General features: G+C 34.7%; 1 protein-coding gene across 1 annotated transcript in view; it reads left to right on the forward strand.

Moving 5' to 3' along the window:
* EML5 (EMAP like 5) overlaps window positions 1-21,098 on the forward strand; it is a 125,839-nt gene that overhangs the window by 85,141 nt on the left and 19,600 nt on the right. The window contains exons 26-28 of the mRNA XM_085317569.1: window positions 923-1,124; window positions 2,639-2,765; window positions 20,287-20,365. Coding sequence (XP_085173695.1) covers window positions 923-1,124; window positions 2,639-2,765; window positions 20,287-20,365 — 408 coding nt within the window. The remainder of the gene's footprint in view (window positions 1-922; window positions 1,125-2,638; window positions 2,766-20,286; window positions 20,366-21,098) is intronic.

Here is a 21,098-nt window from a genome sequence, read left to right on the forward strand (position 1 = left end):
GCTTTCTTCCAGTCCTCAGGCACCTCTCCAGTTCTCCAGGGCTTTTCAAAGATGATGGAGAGTGGCCTGGCAACAACATCCGCCAGCTCCCTCAGTACCCGTGGGTGCATCCCATCTGGGCCCATGGATTTGTGGATGCCTAGCCTGCCCAGAAGGTCTCTAATCCTTTCCTCCTCAACCAAAGGAAAGTCTTCCCTTCTCTGGACTTTCTTGCTCATGTCCAGGCTGCAGGATTCTTGAGGGCTGCCCTTAGCAGTGAAGACTGAAGCAAAGAAGGCATTCAGTAATTCTGCCTTCCTGTATCCCTTTTCACCAGGACCCCTGCCCCATTCAGTAGCGGGCTCGCATTTTTCCTAGTCCTCCTCTTGCTACTGATGTATTTGAAGAAGCCCTTCTTGTTGTCCTTGCCATCGCTTGCCTGATTTAATWCCAGATGGGCCTTATCCTTCTTCATCGCATCTCTGCATACTCTGACAGCATTCTTACAATCCTCTCAAGTAGCCTGTCTCCTGTTCCACGTTCACTTTGCTGGGGGCAGGAGTTCTTGCTCTTGATCTGTTAGACTTTATTGTTTTTATGAAAAATAGTCCAGTATTGATTACTGGAATCAATTCAGAAACAGATTCTTTTGTGATCAAGCAATTAAATGTTGTCTTGCTGCAAATTACAATAATTTTACTCTCTTTTTTCATGTAAAGTGTTTCCCACTTGGTGTGGAAATATAGTTAACATTTCATGAAGTTTCTGTAGCAGAGGATTTTGGAAAATCATGTAATACATACAAATGCAAAACAGCTAAAGCATAAACTGTGAAGAAGATAAGAACGTTCTGTTGGACAAAAGTCCACTGGTAACTCATTTCAGGTTTATCTWGAAGACTGGTTAATTTTTGGTCTGTGCCTTTTTTCCCTTCCTTTCTTAGGGAAAGTTTGGAAAATTTAAGAGATATGTGGCCCACAGTACCCATGTAACAAATGTCCGTTGGACCTATGATGATGGTTTATTGGTTACTGTTGGAGGAGCAGACACCTCTTTAATGCTGTGGACTTATGAGATGGAAGGACATCGGGATAGCAGGCAGTGTGACAGCGAAGAGTCTGATCTAGATTCAGAAGAAGATGGAGGTCAGTAATAATTTATAAGAGTGGCCAGATTATTCTGGGCTCAGAAAACTCTTTACTTTGTTAATGGAAAATTGGTAGTTTAGAAATAATAATTTTTTTATATAAGATTGCTTTCATTTTAAATATTTGTGATATTTCTAAAATATTAATTAAAATCACTATTTGAGGAAAAGACTGAAAATCTTGTAAAGAAAGTGATAATAAATTATTGGCTTAATGTTTTGAGTCAGAATATATGAAAAGAATCTTGATATCTTTAACATGAAAAAACTTCTAGAAATCTATAGAAAAGTAAATTCATGACAACTTAGATTTTGGCACTATTTATAGGAAATTATGTTGAAATCTATGAGAATGTAGTTATCTTGCATTATATCATCCAAGCCTGTACCATAAAAGCAGAGTAGACTGAAGTAGACTGATGTTCATATTATACAGCAAGCTATTGCAATATTATAAAATCAGTAGTTATAAAGTATTAGTTACATTTTGTAGAATTAAGTTCTTTTATTTTTTTTTCCATACTTAATGTTTCCCTTTCCATGTTGTAACTCCATGGGTTCATGTGCCCAAAAACTTCCTAAAGATTTGTCTCCCTGATCCCAAATTCATTTTTTCTTATATTAATCACAGCATTCAAGTACCTTTAAACTATTTCTGCTAATTTTAAGTGCTCAGCTTCTGGCTGTGGCCTGGTAGCACGTCTTTGCCCAATACCAATCCCGAGGCTCTGGTGCTTTACACACAATCCTCTTAGAGTGTGTGTTCAGACGTGTTCTAAAACAAAGAAAAGGTCTACTAGGCTTTTCTAGTAAAGACATGAAAAAACTTCTAGAAATCTATAGAAAAGTAAATTCATGACAATTTAGATCTTTTTTCACAAAGCTTTCTCTGTGTCAGGCCCAACTAATTTCAATTGAGGTAAAGAACTACTTAGAAAGATGGTATTAGTAGTCTCAGGCTTTGAAAAGATGGAGGGTGAATAACAACCATGTCACTATTTTTCCCTTTTTGCCATGTTTACTGTACTAAGCATCATCCTGATGTGGCTGACCTGCTCTACACATTATATAGGCACTTGATATAAAGTTATAGGTACCATCTAAGGGTTGKTGCTTAATAAGTAGATCTTGAAATTGAGAGCAACCTGGCAATAAATATTCCAGAACTTAACAGCAGGTATCATGTAATGAGGTGCTTTGTGATGACCCTGAGTTAAAGCCAACCAAACAGAATGGGGTAGCTTTGAATGTCCTTCAATCTTCTCTAATAGATATTTTTCAATTTTAAAGGATAATGTAGAGGATCTTTTTTCTTGGAATGTCTTATAGACAACGTTGATGATTCACATCTACTTCCTTTCAATTGAGTTTTTATGCTATTAATGATACATGTTATAGTTGTTGTTGTAGTCCAGTACTTTGGTGAGAGCTGCAGAAATAAAATTATGATTCTTAATTTTTATTATCTTAATTTGTTTTAGTACTCTTCACTCTGTGATTGTTTTTTTTTAGGTTATGACAGTGATGTGACAAGGGAAAATGAAATTAATTACACCATCAAAGCCTTATCAACAAACATTAGACCAATGTTTGGAATTAAGCCTCATCTGCAACAAAAGGAGCCAACATTAGATGAAAGGTAATTGCTAAATTACAATTGTAGCAAGAAAAAAGAATCTCAAAAGGTGATTAATAATAAAATATAATTATCCTAGAAGGTATATACAACTAAAAAGGTTGTGTATAAAAAGAGTGGAAATACTTTTTTAAAAAAAAAAGAAAGAAAGAAAAAAATGCCTACCAAATGTCATGCCTTGAGGGCTAGGCTGCATCTTTTTTTCGGAGAGAACAAAAGACCACAATTGATGTATGTATATTTATTATGTTTGGAGAGCTTCTTAAGATAATTGAATTATTTCTTATTGTTTGAAAGTATTGTGTTCTTTTTGAAACTTTTAAATACCTAGTGGTAGCTAATRAGAGCATCATAGTCATGAGCACCTATACTTGTTTTGTTGTAGGGCAGTTTTCAGTTTTTTCTAGTTTTGTCCAAATGTAACTTACCAGTCTTAAATGGCTTCATGCATGGTTATCTCTCCAGATAACTTCCTCCTCTGAAAATTTTTGTCCAGAGTGGTTCTGCAGTTTCTGTGCATGAGCCTTGCAAAATGAAGCTGTTTTTTTCATTATCAGTATTAACAGTAGTATTAAAGAGTAGGAAGTGAGGAAAACACTCACTGCTTAGGAGGAAGAATGTTGAGAAATAGCAGATAGATTACTTCCTGCAAGAATGCAAGGGGTTCTGTTATGATGCATGCCTCTTTCTTCAATGAAGCCAACTATCTGTGATGCCCTCATTGAAAAATGCAACCTGAAATCTGTTTTTTTTTTCCTTGTTGCTGAAATAAGGAAAGTATAGCTTTTTTGTTTTGTTTTTATGTTGCTGAAATAAGGAAAGGATAGCTGCATATAAAGCTGTTGTTACCAGTCTTGCATTCAAAATAAAAAAACATCTTTATGTGTATTAATTGGACACATTTGATATGTAAATACAAAGGAAATAATATGCATAGAATCAACATTTCATGTTTTATATTTACTCTTGTAAATCAAAGCTGTGATTAAAGAGGCTTTTTTATGAAACCTYTTGTATTTCTTTCAATAATGGTTTTCTGATGCTGGTTATGTTTTTCTGTCTGAAGTAGAAAATTAAAGAAAATAAATTTTCTAGGGAGATAACTAAGTTCTGATTCAAAACACACAGAAGTTGATGAAAGGATTCCATTGTCTTCGTTGTTGAAAAGGAGTCTAAAAGTTTGGGGCCCTAAAACTTCAAATGGAGGGAGAGAGAAGTTTTTGAAGAGTAAAAACAGAGTATGTTAACTGTATGTGTTTTAACTTCTGGTCTACTGAAGTTAATAGAGTAAGACTGGTAAATATTTTAGTAGATCTACTTTTATAAACACTATTTTTTTTGTTTTGTTTCTCTTCCCTTTTGCTTCCTATGAAGGCAGGGGGTTGTGAGGTAAGTTTATTTTCGCAAAGTGCAGGATCAACGACATTTTGATAATTAAACAGTTTGGAAAAGTAGAGTTATATTTTGAAATAGACGTGAATGCTTTAACAGTTTATTATTAAATAGTAGCTTGTTGTATAGTAGCTTGATGATGTATATGGGGTGAGGTCATCAGATCTTATTTTGTGTTCGCTGATACTTTGGAGCAGCTAAGGAACAGCTTGACTTAAGTAACTATAGCCTGAGAGCTAAACTAGCTTCTTGGAGACTTCTATATAACGTTGTTTACACTGCTGGTTTAGAGGTCCAAGAYGGAATAAAAATTACAGGGTACATCTCACAGAGATGTGTGAAGTGGCTACGCAAGCAGTATTGCCATATCTGCACGGTTGTGCCAGAGCTAATRAAAGCTTCAGGGCGGAAAGAGGTATTAATAACTTTGCTGAAGCATTGTGCCAATTCACCTTCATGCTTAATGAACTGCATTGCTAATTCCRCACAGCATTATTCTATGACATGAAGATTTACTAGGTTAGGGATCTCCATAAGGTATGAATTTTYGCGTGTACTCCATTTGGAATGTATACATACTTACAGATATACTCTTACATTTGTAGGCAACAAATCCACCCTTTCTCAGAGCTGCATACTGAGCTGMGAAGACATTCAGTTAGTTCCACATTGATTAAGAAAGCAGAATGCCTTTCATATCTACCTGGCTTCTTTCCCACAAGAAATTATACTCTTGTAGTGACAGATGATAGGGCTAAGTTGATTCCTGGTAGGATCAACACAAGGCGTTAGTACGTATCCCTCTGTAGGCAATTTGACGCAATCAAGAACACCAGCTTTTCTAGCTAAATTTTAGATCATCCCAGAAAAATAGCCTGGAGAGTCTATATAAAATAATATAAATGTTTTTCTTCTGTGTTCATTTATTCACACAATATTTGGATATACTGMTCAGAGTGTGGTAGTACATCAGTGACATTGCATGTTATGAGTAAACTTGTTATATAGACTGCCTAACATTTAAAGAGGTACATTTCCTGTAGTAACACTTTCTCTGAATCCCAGTATTTTCAGGAATACAGAGAYGCACCAGTGTAGACTACACTTCTGATGGAGTGTGTCTTTCAAACATTTTTAATCTGGTGTATAAAGGATAATCCATTTTCGGAAGGTATCTGAACATTTTTTGCTAATTAGTGTAGGAAGAGTCTACTACTGTATGGGAGAAGAGGGAGCTAAATACTGCCAGATAATTGAACTCTAAAGTCTAAGTAGGTTTTAAAAGCCAGATCAAAAATGTAGTTACTGCTTAGCATGATTGTACCTGATTTTCAGATATGTGACAGCAGAAGTAAACTTGATAAACCCTAGTTAAATATTGAAGTTCTCAAAGCACAGAAGCAAGAAGAAAGATACGTAGGAATACAATTTTTAATATCCAGAATGCTAAAAAAGATAAGTCAAAACAAGGGGCAGCGCTTAAAAAGAAACATACCTGAAATCTCATCTGTCTCCTGCTTCTGCCTAACAAAAGCACACCTGTGAGGCCAGGAGCAGTAGTCCAAGACTGTGGCCTGAATCGAGAGTCAGAAATGATTTTGTTCGGTACCAAAAATTGATTCTCTAGAATCATTTTAATTTGTTAGKATAAGAAGTTCACAGAATCACAGAATGGTTGAGGTTGGAAGGGACCTCTGGAGGTCATCTAGTCCAACCCGCCTGCTCAAGGATAGAGCACTATCCAGTGTGCTCTAGGTGAGCCTAGATTGGCAGATTGGATAGGATTGCATCCAGAGGGGTTTTGAATGTCTCCAGAGAAGGAGACTCCACAACCTCTCTGGGCAACCTGTTCCAGTGCTCTACCACTCTCACAGTAAAGAAATTCTTCCGTATATTTAGGTGGAACTTCCTGTGTTTCAGTTTTTCCCCATTGCCTCTTGTCTTGTCGCTTGGCACCACTCAAAACAGTCTGGCCCCATTCTCTTGACCCCCTGCTTTAAGGTACTTACAGACACTGGTAAGATCCGCTGTCAGTCTTCTCTTCTCCAGGTTAAATGTGCCCAGGTCTCATGGCCTTTCCTCATAGATACTTACAGACACTGGTAAGATCCCCTGTTAGTCTTTTCTTCTCCAGGTTAAATATGCCCAGCTCTCATGGCCTTTCCTCATAGGGCAGATGCTCCAGCCCTCTGATCATCTTCGTAGCCCTACGCTGGACTCTCTCCAGTAGYTCCATGTCTTTCTTGTAACGGGGAGCCCAGAACTGGACACAGTACTCCAGTTGACCTCACGTTTTATGCAGTGGCCAAGTTGTAAGTAGTAGGCTGATGCAGACATAAGAGTTTTAGGTTCTTTAGTCTGTTAAGRGTTCACATATGCATGCTAGGCCTAGTTATCAGGTGTGTCAAAATAGTCACTTCTTTCTGTTAAAGCTCTACAGAAAGGATTAAAAGAATCATACAGTCAGAAAGAGTAAGCAAAAAGAGACCACAGAATTCTGCAGTCTGGTGGGTGAGGAGCTTCTCTGTGGAGTAGGGAATTTGGGGTTCTGCTTTCAGTTCTTCCAGGGACCCTTTGATGCAAAATGAAAATGTAGTTCMTGGAATGTGAACCTGAATAAAGTGCTATTTTGCTCTCTTAAGTAGTATCCTGATCTTACTTTTTTGAGAAGGGATAAATCTTTTTTTCTCCTTAACAGTGGCAGAAAGAAAAAAAAATTGTTCTCTCTATTACAACAGCACGATTTCACTTGGAGGAAGGGACAGTGCTTTGTCTCAATTATTTCTATAGTTAGCACATTAACTTGGATGTGTGTTTGAATTACCTCACACTTGTAGGCAACACTGCCTTTTTTTTCCTTTTGCTACTTTTGTGGGACTATGTTTTTTTGGGGAGGAGGGTGCTAATTATGGCAGTAATTTTATCTGTGCAATTCACTATTCAGAAGTAAACATTTTTGATGCCTTAAATTTTTAGTTGCATTTTCTCTGCTRCTTGAGACAATTGAAGAAGAAAGTAATAGAAATTGTAGAGAAGGATTTAGAGATGAATGGAAGAAATAGCTTGCTGCACACCAAGCCCCAGCCTTCCCACACAACCATTTGCAGTTTTATTGCATAGATCAGACAACAAAAAGCAACAACTGAATTAAATTATGTGCTCTAGTATAAGAGAGTACACACGTCCAAAAGGTGCAAAGCTCTAAAATAATACAGCTGACATTAATTCATTCTAATATAGCCCACTAAAGTCTAAGAATGAAGGAAAATATTGATAGCATTGCAGTGGTACTGTTGAATCTTTGTTCTGGGATAGTAAGGAAAAATGCAAATGGAAGAGCTACAGAATGCATTAGCTTGAAATCTATTTCAACTTGCTTTTGCTGAGGTATCTTAGTTATCGCTCCTGTCTTTGCAGTATAGCTATCTCAAGTGCCTAAAGTGGCAAATATACCAATATTTCAGTGGTAAACTCTTTTAAGAWTTTTTCTTACTCTATATAGTTTTATTTGAAAACTTATTTTTATTTGCTGTTATAGGTTCCCATAAAGGATTTTTCACTTTATTGTAAGTTTTCAAATTAAAAATAGAATAGAAACATGGCAATAGAAACATTCTTTCCAAGTCCTAAATATAAATCAGTATTACATCATTATGTGATGTAGTGATACAAAAACATCATCAGGTTGGCTAGAGTTAAAAGATTCTGAGTGGAACATCCTTTAGGAAGTGAGAGAGGGTATCCTTTGAAAATAAGAGTCAATTTAAAAATTGACTTAATAGAAATATCCTGAAGCCTTAAATTTTAGGCATATTTTTTGAAAATAATTGTGTGCTTATCAGTTTAAGGATCTCTTGAGGTTTTGTTTAAGGCCATCTCTACTAATGCTGTATCATTTCCCAGTGAAGTAGGATTGCCATAATATATCATTGGTATTGCAATATTTATTTGAACTTRGATCAAAAAAGACAAAATGGTTTTGGCTGTGGATCATCARTTATGTCTGTAATTTGAATTATTTGTATTTCCAAATAACATTATTATAAGGTATTTTATGTGAAAGATGTCTACAGTATGTCTAATTTTGTCTTGTAACAGCTTTATGAATGTTTGAGATCACAAAATAAATGGGGAAATCATTTATATCCTTTACTAAAGTTTTCTTTCCTAGTATATTTTTATGCTARGTCAGTTGCTCAAAAGAAAAATCCACCATAAATAGTTAATTATGAAAACACCTCTTATTCCTTGCAGGTTAGGAGAATGTCACTGCATTCGTACTCTGTTGTTAGGCTTTCCTAGAGGCGTTTGCTGTTTGTCAGAGAGGGAGGATACTGTGATTAATGTCCTTTAGATTAGAATGACTATACCAAGAGAAGTCAAAACTAAAGAATAAAGAATTCTGGTTTAATTCACCATAAATTTTACATATTAAAGATTTGCAAGCAGCCAAAGCCTTTTAAAAAGTTTGTCTCTGATAGTCATTACTGTCCCGTTCTCTTAATAGATATCATTAATCAGTCCATGTGCATGTCCTCTTGCTTGGGAGGATTCCCATGTRTTACATTTCTATTGAATAGAAATAGAAATTTCAGATTTTCTGCATACACTCCCAGGTGCATTTCAAAACCAAGCATTTTTGCAAAATTGCTCTTTTTTTTTCTAACGGATTTTTGTATGTGCAAAAGGATACGTACAAAAAATAATCAGYTTTTGTTCCTTGCATATTTGTAATGGATAAGGAACTAGTGAACTAGTCCTCTACTGACCCGGAAGTGAAGATTTTTTTTTTGGAATAGTAAGGGAAAGGAAAAAAACCTAAGCTGTGCTCATGATGGGGAAGAGGAAGCTGTTAATACAGAGATTCCTTTATCTGAATTYGAATCACCTCAAAATTGTCACCTTAAAAATTGCCATTGAAAAAGAAATTAAGAGATTTCATATAAACATGTTGAATATGTTTTGGTTGAATAGATGGAATGCAAGCAGACAATTCTGCTTGCCAGTCTAGTCATTTCTAATATGAATGTAAATAGCGTGAATTCCAGAGTTTTTATAATCTCTTCCTTTAAAATTCTTTCAGAATTCTTTCATGAAGGTTGTAAGATGKCCTATGACATTCTTATAATTGAAATATAATTTTTCAATATAATTGAAAAATAATTGTTTTATTCACATAGGTTTCTCTTTATAAAGGGATCTTGAATGTATTTCTATTACTCATTTATGAATACAACTTTTTATAAAAAGCCTGTTTTTCATCTCCTTTTCCTCTCTCAACTTCTGTGATTCAGGGGAGGGGAGAAGCCATGTATCAGAATGAAAAATTACATCAATGGACTTAGTTTTATTAGCGTCTTTGCTCTCTCTATTCACCTTGTTTATAGAAAAAATGAAATAAATTATAGGATAGTTTTATTTCAATGCTAAAGAAGGCTTACACATCTAACTTCTTAAAGTTTAACCTGTGTAATTTCAAGTTACTATTYTAATGCTAAGATTTGACAATTTTTGGGGGGAGGGTTAAAGAAACARTTTCTTGGAAAAATCTTTCTGTGAAACAGTTTCTGCACATTGGCATGTACGTTAGTGCAAGGCATTAGCTTTGAGGCTAAAAAGCAAGAAATTTCTGGAGTTTCATACTTGACAAGCRAGAATATCATTATTATTAGTTGTATTTTGGTGTCCCTGAGCCATAGGGTAAACTAGAACAATATTACAGAAAGAGATGCTTTCCCCTTTCCACCTTGAGGTAAAATTTTTTTCCTCCCAAAGCTGAGCTGCCTGACTTGATCTTTTAGAGAATTAAAGAGCCAATTACCAACATAGCAAAGTTTACAAAATCCTGTTTCAAATGCAAAAAAAAATAAAATTATTAATTTTGTAACAAAAATCATCGGATTTAACCAAGAAAGAAATGCCTAGAGAGACAATTACATGGCCCAGTGATGAGGGTTAGAATATTACTATTTGGCTTAGCGATAATCTGTGTAGATTGGCTTTATCAACAAAACATAAGAAATTGTTAATGGAACCATATCGACTTGTCAGAGAAGTCAAGAATAAGATAACTGGAACACAGGCAGATTACTAGATAGATTGAATACAGCTCCAAGTAATAGTCTTGTGTATTTCAGTGATGAAGACACTGCAGAAACCTTTTATGAAAACTGCCCTGTGCCTGTTGGGTACCCGTCATATCTCCATATATGTAAATATTTGTCAGCTACTAATAGGTTAGGTCTCTTCCAGTACCTGTGCATAGCTTGTGAGCTGAGATGGGCTGAGCTTTAGATTTGCTTTGTGCTTTCAGAGCTCTAGAAAATTTGCAGTAAAATTCTAATAGTATAGATAAAATCAGTGACATTCTAGATGTTTCAAAGATGGATCACTGTGTTATTATATATGCATTTCCCAAGGAGGAGAAAGAAGGGGATTTAGACACAAACTGAGATGAAAAGGAGGGGCAGCGTTGAACAGGACTTGAGAGGATTAGTGTAGGATTATTTAATTCTGTTGAATGCAATGACTGTAATGGTTAAAGATGTGATAAAAATGTTACTTGCACAATTTTAAAAGATTCAGGTACATTTAGATTATTTGGAAAAACTAATTCAAAGTCTGAAGTACCTGGTAAAAAAGCTAGTATCGTGCAAGATGGAAAATTGTTAATTTAGAAGCTATTCCTTCTAAGGAAAGGTAGGAGATAAAGGCTTATCTTGGGTTCACTGTCCTTTGATTTATCCAGTTTATCTAGTTGAAACATTTGTGGCTTATGTTGGGGTTTTTTGGATCTCTAGAGGTGTGACTTTACCTGTTTTACTACAGACTGAAATCCAAGTGAAAATCTAGGGGAAATTTTGAATCTGAGTAGCAAATGTTTTTCCAAACTTAAGTCATGACACTGGAAAAGTGGAGTTGGAGATTAAAGATCTAGAAAGGCCGAATGCAACCTAAAGATTGCTTCTGACTATTCATATGAACATTCAGTTCAACAGACTGAGGAAAATTTACATTTTTTTCAAGAACGGAGTGCAGTTGTCATTGTCTCTGCAGCATGCTTATTCTGAAATGTGTCTGAAGATATTTGAACTCTGTAGTCTTTGAAGCATCATGCATGTTAGTGAAAGTAAAATCTGATTGAGATGGATTTGAACTTTATTGGGATAATCAACCATGATTTAGCAGTTTCCTTTATAAAGAAGTAATGCACCAGTTATTCTTAGAGTTTTGCCTCACAGAATAAAACTGGAACAAATCAGAAGAGATTCGGGAAATGGATTGTTTTCCTTGGAAAAAGAAAAATCTGTTAGTATGCTGATAACATTATTTCCTTTGTTTTGTGGAATGTTTTCCCTTCTAGATGAAGTAAAAATTAATTTTGCTTGACTTGTAAGTGAAAAGGTTGATAACTAGTGTCTCTTTTACTGCAGCCAAATTTCTTGAAAGTTCTTAAAAGAAAGGGAAATTAAAACAGAGAGTGTGTGCCTACTAATGAGACTAATGAAAGTGCCAATTCGTAGTATATGTGTTAGGAAATAATCTGTATGTATCATGTGTTCTGATGATTAAGATTAATGATGGCTTTTTGCTAGTCAGAATATAGGAATATGTATCATATGTGACTAAGAAAAGCCATCCAATGAATTTGTAGAATAGATGTCCAAGTATCTTCAGCCAACATGAATTAAATAATCAGGAAAAAAAGCAGTAGCTCTGTATCAGTAATGCTCAGTGCCCGATGTGTTTTGACTAGCTGAGATAACTCAACAAATTTTTGTGAGTGAGCTTGTACATTTATTTTCAATAGTGAACTGAATCCCCTCTTAGAGATGTTAATCTGCTAAACCATTCTTTTGAATAATTCAAGTATTTTATTTGCCAACTCTTTAAATGTTTGATATGCTTCAGAATTTTGGGGGTCTGTTTCTGCTTTCTTTCTCTGTTGTATGTTAGCAATTAGTCCTAAGAATTACGTTCTCATGCCCTCACATGTGCTTAATTCCTGTGTAAATGAGCTGGGGCTTTCTGCATGAATAAAAGAATCATATAGCCTATGGAGTTGTGAATAATCCCCTTGTTGTAAAATGTATTTCTTTGTAAAAAGAAGTAAACAAACCAGAAATTATTTCTATAAATAATTCACTGACACACAACTTTCAGCCAAACTTATATAAGTAATCTTTTCTTTTTTTCACCTGCTGCTGAAAAGAGGTTCCAGGTAATGCTTTTTTTTTTTTTTTTTTTTTTTTTTTTTTTTTTTTTTTTTTTTTTTTTCCCCCTTTTTTTTTTTTTTTTTTTTTTTTGGCTCCCCCCCCCACCATGTTTTACTGTCATCTCTCATTAACCTTAAAAAGCCATCTGTCATGTTGGTGTCATTTTGAGTGTTATACAACACACTTCTAGCTCTTCAGAATGTTGCTGTACTACTTAATAATTCTGTGTGTTCTGTTCTGGCATACAAACAAGTTAGATATATTCTTCACCCACCAGGAAAATCAGCTATATGACCATCAAACTAGCCTATGTTTTACTAGCACCAATTTGCATTAGTGTTCATTAAAATATATAAAATATATTAAAACATATTTTAAAAGTATTTTACTGTATTATTTTTAAATATTTTATATATTGTATGTAAAATATATAAATCTTTTATAAAAATATAAGTCCACTTCCTAGTGGACAGCTGTCCACCTTATAGATGAATTCTTATGCATTTGATTTGACAGTTTTACCTGAAATGTCACGTTTTGCATGTTTCTAAATTATTTAGGTGTTAGATTACCTATATCTGCATTTGTGCATACAAATTGGCACTTAGAGGACACATGAAAATCATTCTGACTAATTATTTACAATGAGCAGTATTTTAAAACTGCCGTGTTTCATTATCTTCTAATGGAAATCAGACCTCTAAAGCTTTACAGGTGACTTTGAAAATCTTACCCAGAATAAGTGAAAACAAAACAAAACAAAACCCTTCTTGCTTTTCTAATTCATTTTCTGCTTGGGGAAGGGTAGTGAAGTCACTCTGTGCTGAAGACTAATGCAAAATCGGTTGCCTACCTTGTATGCAGTTCTTCCAAAGTATAAGGTGTAATTCTGGTGACTCAAACAGGCAAAGAACTTTTTCATTGGTACCAACAGCTATAATTTGCTCTGAGAAATCACACTCAAAATAACTTTTTAATTTTTAAAACAGAAATAAGAGTCCTATTTGGCATAGTCGTAAGTTACTGTGGAACTCAAAGAATCAATGGCAGTTTATACAAAACATGAAGAGGAGCAATTCGAAAGACGATCCTTTGTTCCACTAGTAACTTCAGAAACTGCATATCAAAAATAAATAGAGGGAGAAAGATACAGTAACATCATACAAGACAACATGGATAACAGTAATATTGAAAYTGTGTCTAAAAGCATGAAGGGAGGGTTTCTTTCCATAAAATACTTCAAAATGTTTCTATTCCTTCTCTTTTTTTAAAGTCTCCTAACAAGAAACGTTAAAATACGAATCTGAATCTATTTGCATGTTGAAAATAGAGTGTCCAATCTAAGGAACTTGTTTCCCCTGTGTTAGATGGCTTGAAGCTCCTCCTATATTTTCAGAGAAACCCCATCCACATGTCCACTGACTCTAAAATGTTATTCATGCCTCTGCCACCCATCTTTTGCCCACAGTTTTTGAGAATGCAGCTAATATGATGCATGCAGATATATGACCATTATGTATTGTATGTGTAATTCATCTTCTTGCACATTAAATCTAAGAAATAGCAAATGAAAAAGATCTTCAGATTTTGTACATTTAAAGTAACACTTGGAAAATGTATTTGAGGAAATTGTATTTGAGTGTCCTTTGATATTCCTGCTTGTTAGGGTCCCAGTTATCACCCTGATGGTTAACTGGGAAAAATATTAATTCTGATGAATCTAATTTGCATTCTAATTCCACTGCTCTGAATCAGTGTAGAGTTAGTCTTTCTTAGATGAGTATTTGCATAAACTGTTTAGATGACTTGTGAGACACATAACTGAGCATAAATTGTCAGGTCAACTTCTACTGACTCAAGGTACATTCAATTTTCCTACAATATTTTTTGATATAATATGCCATATAAGTATCCCAACCTAAATGTTTGGTTAAGGTTGAGTATCTGCCTATATCTACATCTGTCTGTCTGTACAGCCTTGAAATGTAGATGGTCTTTTCAAGTAGTTATGTAATGTGAGGTTGTTTTACCTCTTTTCCCATCCCGTTACAAGAGATTAGCAGACAGCAAATGTTGTAAAACTGCCACCTTCTAGATGCAAGCAGCAGAGAATTCTTCTAGTCCGGTCRTGATAACATAAACCTCTGGCAGAACCCCTTTGTTTCTGTTTTCATTGCTTTCTTTAGTGAGAAAAATGAAACATGAGAAACTTCAGTTATGTTTTCCTGCTCTGTTTAATTTTTTTGCTTTTTTCTCTAACTTTGAGACATAAATGAAAAAGGGAGAAAGGAAAGGGAAAGAAAGGAAGGGGAAAGCACTTGAGTGCTGTGTCAGATGTGATGGTGCTGARTGGAAGAAGGGCTCCTTATGCTGTGATTTGTCAATTCCTAGAGCGTAGTTGCCTATCATCAGTCAGAAATTCTAAATATGAAGTATTTGGAAGACTGCTGGACCAAGAAGTGGAAGGGACAGAGTTTTACTCCTTCCCTTTCTACCATATGTGAAGCAGGGCTGACCACCAGTCATGCCCTCAGCCTTGGCATCCTGCCTGCCTGCTCAGCAGCAGCATTTTCGTTCACTTGTACTCTGGAGCTGTTTGAATGACCTGTGGTCATCAAGTTTCCCATCACTGTCAAGGTTGTGTTTAGTGAGTATTTCGTTTGCAGGGAAAAACCTGTTGAACCCCGTTCATTTTATTTTCCTCAAACACGTGTCACTGCAGGAATTTCATCTACTGTTCTAGCTGCATTCTTTTCATCTTCTTGAATCTATCTTGACCTATGTAGTCTTCCCCGTCTCTAATTTTGATATCCCTTTATCTGCAGCAGCAGTCAAACGGCACTAGCTTTTGACTACTGATAAGTGCACACAGTTCCTCCTAAAAATAGTATTTTTGGAAATGCCTTTTTTTGTAGAAGCTCTAAATTGAGAGAGTCATAAAAATATTCTTATGGATAGACAAAGTCAGGAACAGTCTTTAAGGGAATAGGACCCAATTCCCTAGAGTTTGGACTTCTTCCTTTGGATCAGCTTTTCTTGGTGGTACATGTGGTAGTCTCCTATTTTGATCTGAAGTCTTAATTTGCTCTTGTGCTACTTTGCATAGATTTAGAGAAATGCATTAATTACTGATGTGCTTCTTGACGTGTTGTTCAAAGTTCCAGAGAAATTTATGCAAGACCTAGAAGCTGACAGCCTTGTTCTATGTCCTRGGTGCAATGTAATCTAAAGGAAGTCACCTACAAATAATAATTATTTGCTGTCTGAAAAGAAGCAGAAATTATACCTTTCTCTCAGCTAGGAAGGCTTTCTGGAAGTTTAAGAARAGTGTGACACGTGCTTCTTATTCTACTTTTCTTTCTTCAGGAATGTTTGGGTTTTTTGTTGGCTTATGTTTGCATAGGCTGGTGATCATATTCTCTGTTTCTCAGTTTATGTTTGTCAAGAGCAGGCTTTGTTTCTTGGGTATTAATACCTCTTAACTGAGTAAGGTGGCATTGCAGTTACCTTTTTAGTCCTTCTAAAATTTCTCTTCTCCTGAAGCCTCTCTGCACAGTTCTACTAATAGGGACAGCATGGCAGGCTCTCGTGTCTGGGATACTCCCTACTATACTTCGTATTTATTTTTATAGCTACTGTGTGGGATAGGAGAAGAGGTAATGTGTCAGTGGAAAACTAGCAAACACTGATGCTATTTATCAAAGATTCCTCATTTTTTCCCCTGTTTTGAAGGAAAATTAGTGGTTAGAACCAACAGAATCATTGGTACATAATCTTTCAAAGTTCAGCATTTCAGCATTATACATTTTTAAAAGGAGAAAGGTACTTGTTGTCTGGTGAGGTAGACTGCTGTATTGGCTTGATTTGAAAAAGGATATAAACTTAACATTAGAATAAATGGTTTTAAGGAACTTTTTACATATATAAGCGTACTCCTAGTCAACTGATAAATGAGCAGCAGTTACGGAGTTATCAAAATACCTCTATATAATAGAGGAAATAAGTAACTTTAATTCAAAGTAATAACTTTTAAATAGGAAAAAATAATTAGTAGTTCTTAATATCATTAACTTGTTACACAAATAAGATGTTAGATTTTTTTTGATTAATGCAATTCTTAACCATAAAATAATGTAATATGTATAGTCATGAGTGTATATARTTCATTTAACTTTCTAATTCTATCCGTTCTTCAAAGGCTTTTGATTGCACATGTATAGAGCTGGTTATTATTTTGCCATTTAACTTCAGAGATTGCAAGCACTAGAATCTGTTCAGTATTAACCAATACTTCTCAGATACAAATGCAAGCCTCCTCCCCAAATRAAATGGTAATGCTACTTGTTCCTTGGTTCAAGGACATCAGTGTGACTGTTTGCAGAAAGACATTGAAAAGAAATGTTGTTCTTTGCAAAAGACGAGGGAACTTTAAAGTAAACTTACATTAAATGTTTGCTGAAGCCATCCATTATTTTTTACCCATCTAATTTTAATTGGACATGGGCTATATTAGTATCTCTCCCTCTCCTTTTCCTTACTTACTTGAATGAATAGGGCCAAATTTTTATTCTTACATCACTTAAGAGCTTTTGGAAAGCCCATTCYCCATAGAGAATCCATGCCTTTAGATTTTTGTTCATGCATTTCAGTGGTTTTATTTGATAGATTTGATCTGATTAGCRTACAGCACTAAGAAGGAGACATCTGTTACCTGTGGAAGATCTTTATCAGTTTATTTGTTACTGAAATTGCTCWTCTGCCATAATGTTGTGGAACAAACGTGTTCAAGGCTTTTTTCCTCTGCAAATCTGAAGATGACCCCCTCCATATAATACTTAATGGGATAAACATATTGTGACCTTTTAGGAACATTTTCTGTAGATAACTTAGAAACTTTCATTTAGAAGTTTACTTTTGATATTCTTAAGAAAAAGAGAGAATCTTCATTGTGCTTAGTGATCATATTGACATGGATATGTTAAGTTACAAGTACTAGGAAATACTGTTCCAATAACAGAACTTAGCAGGTACAAAACAAAAACACTGGGAGGAGAAAAGAAAGTGAGTCAATAATATACATGAAAGAACACATGCTAAAAATTACAGAAAAGCTTCAGGAAAAAATAGACTTTTAAAAATGGATTTTTAAAAARGAAAGAGCGGTATATTGCAGAGAAAAGATGGAGCGACTATTATGAGCATGAGGGCTGACATAAGAAAAGCTAAACTGAAAGTTGGACAAGAGTAAAAGGCAGAGTARTAGATGTTGGGAGTGTATCAGTCAAGAATTAGAATAGGTGAGAGGGTGCTAGGAGCCGGTGATGACAGGACAGGAGAAACTACCTGGAAGGTAGCTGGGGAGTTTACATACGGACWTATATACATATATGTGTGTATATGTATATTACATATATAATGTAACACCCGGAAAACGAATTTTGAGAGAGAGTTGTCATGAAGTTGCATGTTGGGATTGCTGACAGAAATGAGATGTATTCCCTGCTTCTTGTACTGGCCTACACTTGTGTAGATGATGAGGGAAGGCCAGCCCATGCTTGGTTTGCTTTTCTTCCTCTTGTCCCAAAGTTGGGAACATCCTTTTCCAAGTTCACAGAACAAGGCTCAGGATGCTTTGGCCGTGAGCTAGGTCCAGACTATATCTGAAAGAGAAGCTCAGCTGCCTTGCTTCTCGGTCTTGAGCTACCTGTGAATTTCTTCTAACTGGAGTCCTCTGGGAGGAAAAAAGATCTGTAACTGAGGATCTTTAAGACTGAAGTCTGTTGGTACATTCCCACCAAACCTCTTTCCAGAAAAAAACTGAAGGAATGTGTTTGAATGCTGTTATATTTTAACATTTGTCTTGGACTAAGAAGACCTTTAGTGCAAGTCCACATCAGACTCCTTTTCTGACCTGCATTGCTATCGTAGTTGTCCCAAAATTTTGACTTTACTGCCAGTGTATATTAGAAGTCTGTTCTCCAAGAGAATTTTGGACCAGCAAGAAACAACTGTTAGACTACAATTCTAGCTACATTCTACATTCTGTGAAATGGTGGAAGTCTTTCTCTATATTCCAGTTAATTCTCTCTATTTTCTGTTCTTAATAAAATTTGCACTTAATTATGAATGAAGTATGAAATTCAGTATGAAATATGAGACATACTTTTCTTTCATTCCTTGAGTTTCTTATCTTTTTAACTTTATTATTTTATACATTGCTCTGAGAGGAACTTGTTTAATCTAGCCCATATTTTATTGTAAAATACTGTGAAAAGACACATTAACTATCCAGTGTAAAACAATTCTTTTTTTAGATCTGGATTTGGATTTTCTGTTGTATCTTAAATGTTATAAAATCTAGGCTTATGGTGTTGAGTTAAATTTTTCAATATCTTCCCTTGCTTTCAAATATTTACTTCTTGCCCTCTCTCACAAAATAGCTATTTTTATTGAACATGGTCATGTTTGGGTGACATGTGCATCCAACAGACTTTTATTTATTTATTTATTTTAAGCAGACAGTAATTTTTCATGATCTGTTTTTATTTTGGAAATTATTATTTCATAGATCTGGATAGACTTTCAGGGATAGAGGAAATAACTGATGAATCTCAACACAGTTTGCAATTACACTGAAATTTGCATCAATTTGTACAAATGTTAGAAATTTGTGATTTATGATATGACTTACATTTGCAGATTTTACTAAAATTGAGCAGGGAAAGTGGAGGAATGTAATAAAGCTCAGAAAATGGGGAAATGTAACAAAGCTCAGAAAATGGTATTTTATTTAAATAAAAGAAATAATACTTTGCTGTTCAAATATATAGAGTATAAGCAAATCAGATGGTCTGTTGTATTTAGAAAGAGTGTTCATTTTACATCAAATCATTACTCAAGAGCAGAGATGTAATTAAAAGATAAAGTTCTTCATATTAAAAAAGGAATATGAAAGACAACTGAACTGCTGCTTTATGTGTAGTATTAGCTTGTCATCCTGCCCACTGGATTAAATAACCTGGGTTTCACTAAAGCTTGCTATAGAATATATTTTTAAATGAATTTTTCCTCTCAAGGGTCAGATATTTTGTACATGTAGAATTAATAACTATTTCACCTGCAAATTACTAGAAATAAGTTCATAGCTTTGATAAATAAAATTTATTTTTACATTTTCTTTATACAGTTGAACATTGTCTAAAAGATATATATTGTCTTTTATTGAAAAATATGCACAGCAAAGATGATGAACAAGTATTTATCAAGCATATCTATTTGAGATTTCTTAAATCTGGGCTATTCAGAACAGTGGAACATAAATTATGATAACATTCATGCCTTTGCGTGGTGGTAGTTTACTTACAACTAGGTATTCTTCAGTAATTTTGGGGGTTGACATAACTGAATGGGCAGGAGGGGTTCCTATCTGGGGTTCTTTACATGCTATTGCAAGAATAGGAAAAGACTATTGCAAGAATGGGAAAAGAAAGGGTCTACTGAAGAAATGTGGGAAGAGGGAAAGATGATCTCAAGTATTTAGATTAATCAGGTAAGCCTTTAAATTTTATCCAACAGTAGTTGCTACAGAGAAGGTGGAAGTACCTTAAGAATATACCATGAAAAAACTTAGAGTATTAGATCAATGGTTATGTTCATTAAAAAGCAAGATTTTGCATTAACCTTGTGGGTTGTTGAAGAACCGTCAGAAAATGTACTATGTTTAACACGTACCACATCTGAAATCAAAGATTTTTTTTTTCTCTTTGACAGAGATATTTCTTTTAAAGATAAATGCAATGCCAGTTAAACAGGAGAGTGCTATAAGTTTTCCATTTGCAGTAAGAGGTTAGAAAGTACTATGTTAGTATGGAATGGGTGACAGACAGCGTTCTCTTATTCACAGTTCTTTATTTCAGACCACCAGTTAGTAGGGCATTGCCACAGCCTGAGAAACTTCAGACAAATAATGTTGGGAAAAAAAAGAGACCTATAGAGGTAAGAAAAAATACACTTTTTCCTCCTCCCTCTCTTTTTAGCAATTTTTAGCAGAAGTAGATGCATTTCTGGGTACACTAAGGGATTGTATTTATTTTAACTGTATTGAAGATAGAAATTTTGAACAGTGAGCAAATAGACAGCAARAAGGTGGAAGGGAAAGTGTTTTTTTTTTTTTTTTTTTCTAAATTCTGAAAAGCCTGATGTTGGTTTTTCTGCAAATACAGTGGAGCACAACTTTATTCTTAGTAATGCTAAAAGCATTTAAATGCAGTGTATAAAAAACAGTATGTTCTGTTTAGATAACTGGTATATCGATAGATATATTATCACTATTAAAACAAAGTATCTGTCCTTTTAAAGTTTATTTGTTTGTTTTACAACTTTGTTCAAAATTCACTATTGTTGACACTTGTAAGAATTTATTCTTGAGGACTTTTGGTGCCCATCACCATATTTTTCAGTACATGGCCAATGCAAATAAATAGGTATACTCAGTTTTTGATCAATCTGAAATGAAAATTTTTCAAATGAAATTAAAATGAAATGAAATGAACACTTGCAAAGTGCAGTTTTTATAGCAACTGAACTATTCTCTGACTTGAAACAAGATGTTTGTAGTATAATAAATGGCATTTTACCATAAGCATTCCAGAAGTTTTAGATGGTAATTCTTTCTTAATTGCCAGCTGATACTAAATTAGTAACCAGTGTTTTTCATTATTTGTTTCTT

Source organism: Rhea americana, unplaced genomic scaffold (genome assembly GCF_003343005.1).
Source record: "Rhea americana isolate MKP2758 unplaced genomic scaffold, rheAme1 scaffold_5, whole genome shotgun sequence".
Classification (NCBI taxonomy): domain Eukaryota; kingdom Metazoa; phylum Chordata; class Aves; order Rheiformes; family Rheidae; genus Rhea; species Rhea americana.